At 41.8% G+C, this 11,674-nt stretch overlaps 1 protein-coding gene and 1 pseudogene across 1 annotated transcript; one reads left to right on the top strand and one right to left on the bottom strand.

Annotated features, from left to right (window-relative positions):
• Positions 1-362: 362 nt before the first annotated feature.
• Positions 363-1,848, top strand: LOC133906823 (protein ROOT PRIMORDIUM DEFECTIVE 1-like; annotated as a pseudogene).
• Positions 1,849-5,248: 3,400 nt separating this feature from the next.
• Positions 5,249-11,402, bottom strand: LOC133906210 (glutamine--fructose-6-phosphate aminotransferase [isomerizing] 1-like). The gene is made up of 11 exons (XM_062348031.1): positions 10,933-11,402; positions 10,220-10,392; positions 8,731-8,842; positions 8,207-8,346; positions 7,486-7,647; positions 6,848-7,169; positions 6,470-6,720; positions 6,261-6,375; positions 5,918-6,173; positions 5,661-5,829; positions 5,249-5,547 (listed from the first exon to the last, which is right to left on the bottom strand). Exons 1-11 carry the CDS (start codon positions 11,168-11,170, stop codon positions 5,464-5,466), a joined length of 2,022 nt encoding a protein of 673 aa, XP_062204015.1. The 5' UTR covers positions 11,171-11,402; the 3' UTR covers positions 5,249-5,463.
• Positions 11,403-11,674: the final 272 nt, after the last annotated feature.

Raw genomic sequence — 11,674 nt, 5'->3', positions numbered from 1 at the left:
TGTTATATGGTGCTCTTATATTAAATTTATTTTTGTACTTTAAGTTTATGTTTAAAATTATCATATTTAATATTTATGATTTTACGTACGGATGCGAGAGTTTGCGGCTGGCTACGAAGGAACCCATTGTTCATCAACTTGTATGCCCTTCCTTTTCTCTGTCCTCTTTCTTGTCGATTCGGGGACAATCCTCTTCTCTCTGCCGCTCCAATGCATCGTGTCATACTTCGTTCTAGCTAACGTACTGGATCTTATGAAACTGACATTCATGCCATTTTGATGATGTACATCTTGTTAACTACGAAACTAACAATGCTGAATCTCCTTCCTTGCAGCTTGAACGGGTTGCAATTACTTTAGAGATGCAGGTCTCGTTCTCGATGCGGTTTTACATTTTCTCCGGATTGCATTTCTATTATACAAGCGAAGGGCATCGATCATATTTGGTCCAAGGAACCTGCATGCATTCTCTCTGCGACTGCGCGTGCTCAGTGAGACGTTTCAGTACGGTCCTTTTAATTGTGGAAAAAGCCAGTAGATTCAGCAAGAACCCGTCTGGAGGACAGAACAAGGGATCATAGGCTGGACAAGCTAATGATCCAACTGAAGAACTTGAGGCTGACCTTGGCTTTACATGAGTTGATATCTCAACAGAGGAACGGATTTGCATCTCTCCAACTTCTTTCAAAATGGAGACATGAGGTCGGGTTTAACATTGAGATCGGTGCTTTCCTCAAGAAATATCCCCACATTTTTCAGATTTGCATGCACCCTGTCAAGAAAAACCATTGCTGCGAGATTACGCAACAGACGACCGATTTTATTGCAGAGGAAGACGCTGCAGTCAGGGAAAATGAGACTGGCATAGTTCAGCACCTGAAGAAACTTTTCATGCTCTCTACAAAGGGAATTCTGAATATGCATCCATTATGGCTCATAAGAAGAGAGCTTGGACTGCCTGATGATTACAGGTCTTCTATACTACCAAAGCATCGACATGATTTGTTTCTTGAATCCCCTTATACCTGTCACTTGTCTCTTGGGATGAAGAATTAGCTGTAGCTAAGGTTGAAGAATGGAGGGAGAATGAATACACAGAAAAATGTCTGGCTGAATCAGAGACAAAATATGCTTTCCCAATCAATTTTCCTACTGCCTTTAAGATTGAGAAAGGTTTTAGGGAAAAAGTCAAGAACTGGCAAAGGCTTCCCTATACCAAACCTTATGAGAAGAATGACTTGCATCCGATCCACAATGTGGAGCGGTTAGAGAAACGTATTGTTGGTATTCTTCATGAATTTTTAAGCCTGACAATAGAAAAAAGGGACAATTACAAAGAAACTATTACTCCGGGTGTTATTGCAAACTTGTCACTAGAAAATTACAAAAATACCATTAAAATTATCATTCGAGTGACATTCTTGTAAAAAATAAAAAATCAGTGAGGTATTTGCAAATACCCCAAAAATGATACCACTTGAGAGATTGTCACACTTTAGGAGAGTTTTTGCTATGGAGGTAAAATTGCGGGAACTTCTGATTAAGCACCCTGGTATTTTCTAAATCTCGACCAAAGGAAGCGTACAGGCAGTCATTTTGAGGGAGAGTTACAGTAAAGGATCTCTGAGTGAGCCTAACCCTGTATACAATGTACGGAGGAAAATGCTTGATCTGATTTTGTCTGGATGTCACAACATTGGTGAAACGGAAAATGCAATTTGGTTCGATGAGGAGTATGATCAGGGAAGCAGTCAGGAGTCGCAGAATAACACATTCAAGGTGGATACTACGAATTCCATGCTGGAACTCGAAATTGAGAGTGACTGGTATGGAAAGAACCATTTTTAAGAGGAGTTCCCGTACGAACCTTTCTGTGACTCAAAAAGAAAATTAGGTTGAATAAGCAATCTTGAACATGTGGTGATAGTAGGCCAAATTCCTAGGTATCAGCAAGCTTGTCTAACATCTATATTGCAAACAGTGTGCCAGTTACCAGCGAGGTACCCAGTGCTGCAGAAAAGACGCAGGGCTCAGTTCTTATCCATTCACTTCATTTGATCTGGCTCTGGATCAGTCAAACCCGTGCCAGACATGTGAAGCAATAACGTGAGATGAAGATCTGCACGGGAGACAGAGATTACATGATGTGTGGAACGGTAATTGCAAAACGCAGAATGTTAGGGTGTGTTTGGTTGCCCGAACGTCCTCAGCCTGGCTCGTATGGCTCATGCAGGCTGAGTTAAGATAGACTGAGGAGATGCAGTAGGGTCTGTTTGGTTAGCTGCATGTGTTCAGTCTGGTTGAAAAGATATTGTGTTTGGTTGCCCGCACGAGTATACGTTACATTAGATTGAAATAAAAAACAAGTATTAATATGATGTTTATTTAACATAAATACACTCTATAATAATTAATTTATCATATTAAACTTTAATCTAATTTAAAAAATATTAATATGAGCTAATATTCACTAATTATTCGTCATTAGTGCTAATCTGCTGCATCCCGCCGGCCAGACCCGAGAGAAACGGCCGAATCCGGCGTTTCCCGCCGGCCTGGCTGGGCGGATGCATTTGCACCAGCGGGTGCAGCTTTTCCCACCAGTGCAGCTATCCAAACGTCAGTCTCTCTCCGTCTGGCTGCACGCACGCGTCCTGTATGAGTGGAGCAACCAAACCAAACACGCCCTTAGCCTGCCTGTTGACGCTGCAGCTGCAAGATCTCCATAATATCCTTCTGCAAACATATCAGAATAAGTGAATAGGCGCACCCTGCCGGTTTTCTTTCGCTTGACAGCAGTTAGTCAAGGTTTAAATGTTGCAAGCATGCTTCAAGCATTCGATTTATTTAGATTGTATTCCACTGCAGGGCTCCTTTGCTGTTACTCCTTCACATGATTCAGTTTACAGGTTCTTACAACACTTTTGATATGAAACCAGTTTGAAAAGCGAAAACCAAGCTGAAATGCAAATTCTTTGCATAGGTACTTATCCAGAACAAAATCCTAACTGTGGACTATCTTGCAAAAAGAGGTTGGTCTCATCATCGACTCTGTAAACTCTGCCTAACATAAGATGAAACTCCGAAATATTTATGCAAAACTTGCCCCTTCACTTATCAAGTTTGAATGAATATCACAGCTTGGATGTCGATTACAGGGCTGCCAGATCTCCAGACTACATCACCACCAGAACATGGTGGAAAAAAGCACGCCTGAAAATTGAGAAGCACTATCGGAAATTTTTTTATGAAGCCGTCATATACTTGTAGTGGAACATTTGGAAAGAGCGAAATAGAAGAATTTTCTAAAGAGAATACTTAACTACTCCGTAAGTGACATACAAGATAAAAGAGGACATTGATATGCATACAATGGCATATGGACATGCTTTAGACCAAAGATAGTTAATAGTAATCTAGTTATAAGCATTTTTATGTACGATATCTACCTTTTTAGGTCGGTATCGCAAGGAGAGGGAATGGTATTCCCTCCAGACTAGTATGAGTCGTTGCTCACTCCAGGAGCCTCTATGATGTACTAAAACTTTTGTTTTGTCCAGTTTTTTTTTCTTCTTATAATATATGCTCGGCAATTATGTTGTCGTTCTTTCGAAAAAACATGATTGAGTAGTGTTATTAACATTAAAAATCATGTTTGTAAACTTAGAAAGTATATTCCTTTGATTATTTATTTATTTATTTCAGTCGCTTGGCATGGCAATACTGACATGATTCTACAACACTTGGCACATGATCAGCAGTTGCGCATATCCCTTTACCCGTGGTTCCATCAGTATATATCTGCTTCATTGTTCCGTCGATTCGATCGCAGCATCAGTGCCTACTTGTTATGATTCCCTACTGGTATTGAAGAAGAAGAGCTTACGTCCCTAGTTATACATATTTTCATGTATCCATTTTCGAGCTCGTTCCCTCTTGGTAAAACTTGACAATGTCAACGTCTAACATGTCAAAACCAGATCCGTCCACACCACAGTTGAGTGGTCAAGTTCATCGGTTCAAATAGTAAAAAAATAAATCGAGGTAATAGATGAGGGTGTAAATTGGACGTGCTTCCTACGTAATATCATTGTGCAAACAAAAATATTTAACTTGCATCTGCCTATCTCACCGTCGACATCCTTATCAAAGACAAAGTTGCTGTGATGCGGAGTTGGGCGTGTGAGACTGTTGTGGCACCAAGGATTAATTTCAGAGGAAAACAAAATATCTAATTCTAGAATTTTCGTTCACCCGCAGAGCAGAGGATGAAAAATGACTGAAAATTCGTGAATTTCGGTCTTTTCGCCGGTGAAAAATATATTATAAAACGAAATTTAAATCCTTGAGTGGCACTAAGATAGAGTTGAGGGTCACACACCATCCCGCCGCTATCGTCCCAACCAGAGGGAGAAGGTGAATACGGTGGGTGAGATGTTGTACAAGTTGTAGGCCAAACGTGCAGTCCACTAGCAGACCAGGATGGTAGTTGCCAGACTTGGCCAACTGGGTCTAATGGGCCGGCCCGGCATGGGCACACCTAGACACGCCCTGTCAGACCTGACTAACTAACTGTGTCGTGTCGTGCTGGCCCGCGTATTGAAGGCTTGGCCCATGGCATGGCTCGTGAGAGACCGTGCCATGTCGGGCCGACCTGGGCACGAATGTGGCACGTCGTGCCACACCGGGCAGCAGGGCATGATAGAGACGTGGCAGGGCGACGACGTAGGGGCAGGGCGTAGCCAGACCGTGTCAAGGTGTTGGCGCAGGCATGACCTAGCTAGACGTGCCGTGCTTGCAGGACCGAGCCACATGCCAACCTATTAGACACGGTCTATTTGGACAGCTTTAGTGGTCACATTGTCCTCGGCCGTCAGGCAAGTGTGAACCCTGAAACTGTATGTCAAGTCTCAGTGGTATTTCAAACTAAGCATGAACTTAGGCTGGTTCATTGCTTGTTGCATCTCAAGTCTGAACTCATGATCTGAATCTGTAGTCTCGAGAAAGCCTAGGAGACCAAGACTGGCTTCCAAGTTTTCACACCACTCGTCGTAACTACGATTGGCTGGTAATAGCCGCCTCGATGGCTGTAACATATGGGCGCCTTGTGAACTCCCCACGCTGCTTACAAAATTTCAGCGACCCGAGTGAATTCTTAAGTTTGGCAACGCCTTGTGAACTCCCCACGCTGCTTACAAAATTTCAGCGACCCGAGTGAATTCTTAAGTTTGGCAATCAAACAAATAAACAAGTGAAAAAGCGTGGGCATTTCATTCCCAAATGTCATACATTTCATAATCAGTTGTTTAACATAATATAACAATGACCACCTCAAGAATCATTGTTGCATAGAAATAATTACACTACACAAAATGGCTAACCAACAAGTATGAAACAATAGCTAGCCAGCCTGCGCTCTAGAACCCTGATACAACATTTCTGACAGTTACCCACTCCCTCTACTTATTGTGTGGTCACGCTCTTCGCCAGATTCCTTGGTTGGTCCACATCGAATCCACGAAGAACAGTAAGGTGGTATGCGAGCAACTGAACCAAAAATAACAAAATTTATACGAATAACAGAATTGTAGTAAAAATGCAAAGGTGTAAAAGGAGGTTTGAGGATTCGACAAAAAATTACAAAATAAGCTTAGACAAACCTGTAATGGGATTATGTTAACCACAGGCTGGAGACAATCTGCAACCACTGGAACTTCAATAACTCTGCAAGATCCACTAGGACATACAGAAGAAGCATCTCCTTTCGAGCACATGACTATAAGGCGCCCCTTACGTGAAAGGAGCTGCTGAATCACAGATTGCTGCTTGCTGCAAGAGGGGGGGGGGGGGCTTAGTTTAGGGGAGTCCTGTTATTAAGCAACCAAAAGCTGACCTGGTTCCATTTCAAAGAGCTTACCTGAAGCATGCATCACGTGTTGCAATGACAATGATGGGGAGGTTTTCATCCACTAGTGCCAGCGGCCCGTGTTTCATCTCACCAGCAAGCATGCCTTCACTGTGCATCAGTGCAACCTCCTTAACTTTGAGCGCACCCTCTAATGCGGTGGCATAGTTATAACCTCTTCCGAACACGAGGAGTGACTCTGAATCGATCAAGGAAGAGGCAAGTTCCTTCATTTCAACATCAAGTTGGAGAACTTCACTAACATTGCCTGCATCGTAGAATATACGCGTTTGGAAATGTCAGTCAAAAACAACATTTTGCTTGACTACATAATACAAAATGAAATTCAACATACTTGGAAGCCTTGAAAGTCCACTGATGATAGCATCCCTTCTAGCTTGAGTTGATATTTGATCAGACCCAATAGCCAAGGCCATCATCGCCATGGCTACTATTTGACTTGTATATGCCTGCAAGATTGTCAAGTACTGTTAGGACTAAGGAAATAAGATGGCTAAAAGAAGGGATAAAACATTGCAACAAGAAAGTTTTACACAGACCAACCTTGGTACTGGCAACACCAATCTCACAACCAGCATTGATATGAACTCCACAATGTGTTCTTCTTGACAATGTGCTTCCAACGGTATTTGTTATGCCAACACAAAGCGCTCCATTTTCTAGTGCATAATCAAGAGCAAGGAGGGTATCTGCTGTCTCCCCTGACTGACTAACAAAAACTGCAGTGTCTTCTCTGTAGATGGGACCTTGTCTATCCAGCAAGTCACTTGCAACCTCCATAGTCACTGGAATACCTATCATCCAAATAAAGCAAGGAGAAATGGTCAGGCTAAAGGATCAATAACTAAATACTAATTGCTTTAACGATGTCTAAAATTTCTGCACCAAGACAATACATCTAGAGTAATTGGTTTTACTTACCGGTCAGTTCTTCCACAAAAGGTCTTGCTGCTAAGGCAGCATTGTAACTTGTACCACAACCAATAAAAACCACCCTTCTACTGCGCCTAATTGTTTTGAGATGCTCCTTCAGTCCACCTAGAAGAACCCCACCATCCTTCAACCTACCCCTCATTGTTGTTGTCAATGAATGTGGCTGTTCATGGATTTCTTTTTGCATGAAGTGGTCATAACTTCCTTTCTTTATTTGCTCAACTTCCATCTCAAGAACAGACAATGCTCGTTGCACAGATGCTGGCTTCTCTTTGTGATGGTCAAACTTAAGGATAGACACACTGCCATCCTGCAATGCCCAAACTGTTAGAACTTGGGTGAAGTATAAAGAACAAGGGTCCTGGAAGAAACAAAAGAACTGCTGCACGTAGTGCAATCCATTTTTTAGAAAATAGAAAAAAGAACAAAAAAAATGTATTTCTTGGACATAACATCATGGTGGCAGGGAACCAAGAATAGCATTGATGGTTATTATATATATCAAGGTCCAGAAAAGGTCATTCGCAAACTACACAAATTAAAATGGAGGAACCTTAAAGAGAAAAAATTGATGACAAAGAAACACAAATGGCATGTAAACTAAAGAATAAGCCCTTAAAGAATACCTTAATATGAACGATTTCATTATCTTCAATAGCTAAATAGTTCTTGGTATGCTCTACAATAGCACATAGATCACTGGAAAAAAATAATTCTTTGGGCTTTCCATTTGTTGTCAAAGCTTTGACATCATGAAATGGTTTCCCACTATGTTGACCACTCAACTCCTGAAACACAAGAAACAATGGTCATGATTGTACAGGAAAGGTTTGAATTCAATAAAAGAGGATTATAAGATCTGAATGATAACAATAACAAAAGATGAAGTGCAGTATGCAAAAACAGATTACCGAAAAGGTTGCTCATAAGTCATAACCAAACAAACCTCTCAACAAAATCAATCTGGAACCAATTAACTGCATAGTTCTTAATATCCGAACAGTGTGGAGCAAATTATGTGAAAATTAGCCAGTTAGTTACTATATTGAGTACTTACGTGTGGACCTTGTTAAGAGTTTCCCTTGATAAGGAAAACATATGGTTAAAAAAGGCAGTTATAGAGCATATTCGATTCAAAAAGGTGGAATTAACATCTTTAATGCTTATATTTTCCAAGCAGATAATGACAAGAAAAGGTTAACTGTCTCTGATTTTAACAGAAAATCTAGCTCAGAGCATAAGTGCATAACAGATATATTTTGTGCACAACAAAAAAAATACTACTTTACTTTGCTCAAATTAAACCTACCCAAGAGCCCAAGGGTATAAGGATGCTATTTCGCTTACATTGACACCAAGTATTAGTGTGCTGCCTCGTTTGCATGCAATCAGTTCGTTGGGATAGTGTGGACTTTTAAATATAAGTGCGTAGGCTCCTTCAAGCTGCCTCATCACTTCCATAACAACTTGGCTAAATGTCACATCACCTAAGGAAATGAGAACAATGTAAAGACCTGCCTTAACTAGAAGTAAACATAGATGGGTTCATTCAATAACTATTTACTCTGTAACGCAATAATACTGTTCTTGCATGCTCAAGGAGCTCTGCTGCCAAGTTTGGAGTAGTGTGCTGCTTTACAAGTCTCTACATGCTGATAGAAAGTGTTTACAAAAATAGAATAACAGGTGTATCAATTATAGCCTCATCTGGTTCCTAGAGCAAGGGGACAATAATGCTTTAGCCATAGTGCAATGCTCCAAGAGAATAACTGCAACTACCGAATGAATGGTCCAGATAAAGATCAGAGGGTATATCTTTTCAACTTTGGCTATGACAAAAATATTGCAGTTTAAAGGACATATATGCATACCTTCTTCATCATGACATTTATCAAAAACGAACTTTGCTAGCTTAGGGATGACTTCTGTATCCGTATCGGACTCAAAGGTGAACCCGTGCCGAGTTAGTGTCTCTTTCAGGACCTGAACACATATGTCAGTAGAAACAAGTTAGCACTGTAATTTCCAATTTTATCACACGGTGTGGCATTAGTTTACAACAGTATCGGGAGGTTGCAAATGATCACGTGCATTCAAGTACCAGATGGTTGAGACTTCAGTGACATAAATGTCTGATAAACAAATGATCAACTTTTGAAATCTAACATTGCGTATTGCTAATCATATAAACAATAAGACAAAGAAATTTTGGACTATGGTGAAAATAACCCGCCAAACTGAAATATCGGTTCTTGATATTCCACTTGTTAAATAGTAATAACGTACTGCAGGACTTACTGTTCTTTAGTACTAACTATATGAACTTCGAAACTATAGGGCAGATTCTCTCTTGAAAGAAACATGAAGGAAGATAACAAGACATCCACGAAACAAGGAGGACATGGTTGCCGTCGTGCTACACTCAAATCCACCGGATATCTCCTTCCGAAGGAGCCTTATTGGTCCAAAACTGTTCGCTTGGAACGGGCTGATAAGATAAAAATTTCCACGTAAACTCTTTATATCGCTCTCTAATACATCACAACACGCCAATTTTGAATAGGAAGTTACGGAAATTGAAGGTGCCATTAAAATTAAAGTCTTTGTTTGGTACCTGCGCAAAGGAGTTCAATTAACAAAGGCTAACCTTTATAAAAGACAATGACAAGATAGCCAAAAGTATTGCTTCTGTCACGAGAATGAGACGATTAAGCACCTCTTTTTTTACTGTCGTTTTGCCCGATCAGCATAGTTCATAGTCCAAGTGGCCACCAATATTGCCCACCACGTAGCACAACTAATATGTTTAGTAATTGGCTCCGTGGTCTAAGTAAACAGTTAAAAGCAGATCTAATGGCGGCTGCTGCCGCATTTTGTTAGTCTATATGGCTATGTAGAAATGATATTGCCTTTAACAAAAAGAAGTGTTCCTCTCCTTTGCATGTTATCTTCTCTTGTATGCGGTCTATTCTGCAACGACAGGAACGGCGACATTCGGTGGCTACGGCGTGTGCGTACTTGGAGCGGGTGTTGTTTACCCATTTTGGGTGGCAGTCTAGACTTCGTATAGCTGATTCACCATCTTAGACCTGTTTCGAAGTGCTTCCCTTTTCAGAGTCTTGTGGTTCGTCCTGGCTTGTGTTTTTCCCCTTTTTGTTGTGTGCATCTTAGTTATGCAAAGGCCGGGAGCATTCTCTTGTGCTATTGTATAATAATCTTGATGTGACGATAAGAAATAATAAAGCTTCCTTTATCGAAAAACAAGACATCCCATGTGCACCCACAACTGTGAAGATTATATGGAACAAACAAAACACCAGAATTTTATTATACAATATCACCATGGCAAAGTAAGCAGACCTCATAGTTTGTGATGATGCCGTTGTGGACGACCAAGAACTCATCACCTGCACCAGAAGATTGGGGGTGGCTGTTCCTCGGGGCAGGCACACCATGCGTGGCCCACCTGGTGTGGGCAATTCCAGCATGCACACTGAATGCGGCATCCAAGTTCACATCTTTCTCATCAACCTCTGAAAAACGCAAACACGAAAGTAGGAGTTAAAATTTAGCCTATGTGCTACTCCTATACTTCATGAGTTGCACGTAACGGGAGTACCAAAATTGCAAGCGGAACTTGTATAGCATGAAATTGCAAGGAAATCCAAAAAATGGATTTGAAGTGCCGAATTGCAGCGGATATTGACAAATGGCATAAACGAAACAACTATACTTGATCCGAATGAGTTGAATTTCATGTTCTTGCGACAAGACCATGTAAAATGAGATCAAGAAAAAGGATCCTGACCTTTGGGAGTATGTGATTCCAATAACAAAATGAACGGCAGAATTATTCGAAATCACCCCCAAAGGCTTCCTAAAAAAATATCCCCCAAATTGAGACCAGAAACCCGGTCAAAATCGAAGCTTGCCGTCACCGCGTGAAACACCCAACACAGACCCCGAATGAACAAAAGATCTCGTAAAAAGAATCCTAGCTTTGCGCCAGGAAGCATCGTAACAGGGACCAAAGATTCAACCGAACTCGAGGGAAATCGGAAGGGAGGACTGACCAGAGTAGACGGATCGCACGAGGTTCTCGATCTTGCCCTCCTGGCGAAACACGAGCGGCGGCGCCCCCGCGTAAGAGGAAGAGGAGGAGGAGGAGGAGGGGAGGTCTGCGTCGAGCGCGATCCCTGAGGAGTCGTACCCGCGGTACTCGAGGCGGCGGAGGCCGTTGAAGAGGACCTCCAGGATGTAGCGCCGCTCCCGCGACACATTGTAGTTCAGGTACGCGAAGATCCCGCACATCCTGGCCTTCTAGAACCTTCTAGGCTCCGGAGGCTACAGTGAATTGGGCAAGTAAACGGTAGTACGTACCGTACGAGAGGAGAAGCGGTTTAGTTCAAAGAACGGGATTCCGTCCGAGGAGAAGACGAGTCCGGTTGAGGAAGAAGAGAAGAGAAAGAAGCCGTGTGGTCGCACTGCCCGTGATCCATAGAAGATCCCAGGGGCCTGCATTTTGGGTTCTTGTTTGTTTCCAATGCAACCGGATCCTCGGATTTGAAGAAGGAAAGTCAGAGGTGAACATATTTACTGTAGCAAATATGATGTACATAAAATGTTGTATCGATTGTATTGTAGTACACTACTGTATCAAGCCTGTAGCGATTCGTTTATTTCTAATCCGACGGTTCGCAGAGGGGGTAAAGTCACAAGTATTGTTCACCCATGATTTTACTCTCTCAAATCAGAGGATCTCGGTCCGTTTCCAATTATGTCTTCTCGAATGGTCAAGATTTCGACTAGGGAACA

The sequence above is a fragment of the Phragmites australis genome, chromosome 23 (genome assembly GCF_958298935.1).
Source record: "Phragmites australis chromosome 23, lpPhrAust1.1, whole genome shotgun sequence".
NCBI lineage: Eukaryota > Viridiplantae > Streptophyta > Magnoliopsida > Poales > Poaceae > Phragmites > Phragmites australis.
Note: the sequence above shows the minus strand (reverse complement) of the source record. Positions and strands in the feature narration are given on the sequence as shown.

Excerpts from the sequence above, each read along its gene's own strand:
- LOC133906210 (XM_062348031.1), bottom strand. The coding sequence starts at position 11,170 with ATGTGCGGGATCTTCGCGTACCTGAACTACAATGTGTCGCGGGAGCGG. Across the intron at positions 6,721-6,847 it reads TTTTGTGGAAGAACTGACCG|GTATTCCAGTGACTATGGAG; the intron begins GTAAGTAAAACC and ends TTTGGATGATAG. Across the intron at positions 5,548-5,660 it reads TTAACATAATCCCATTACAG|TTGCTCGCATACCACCTTAC; the intron begins GTTTGTCTAAGC and ends TTTTTGGTTCAG.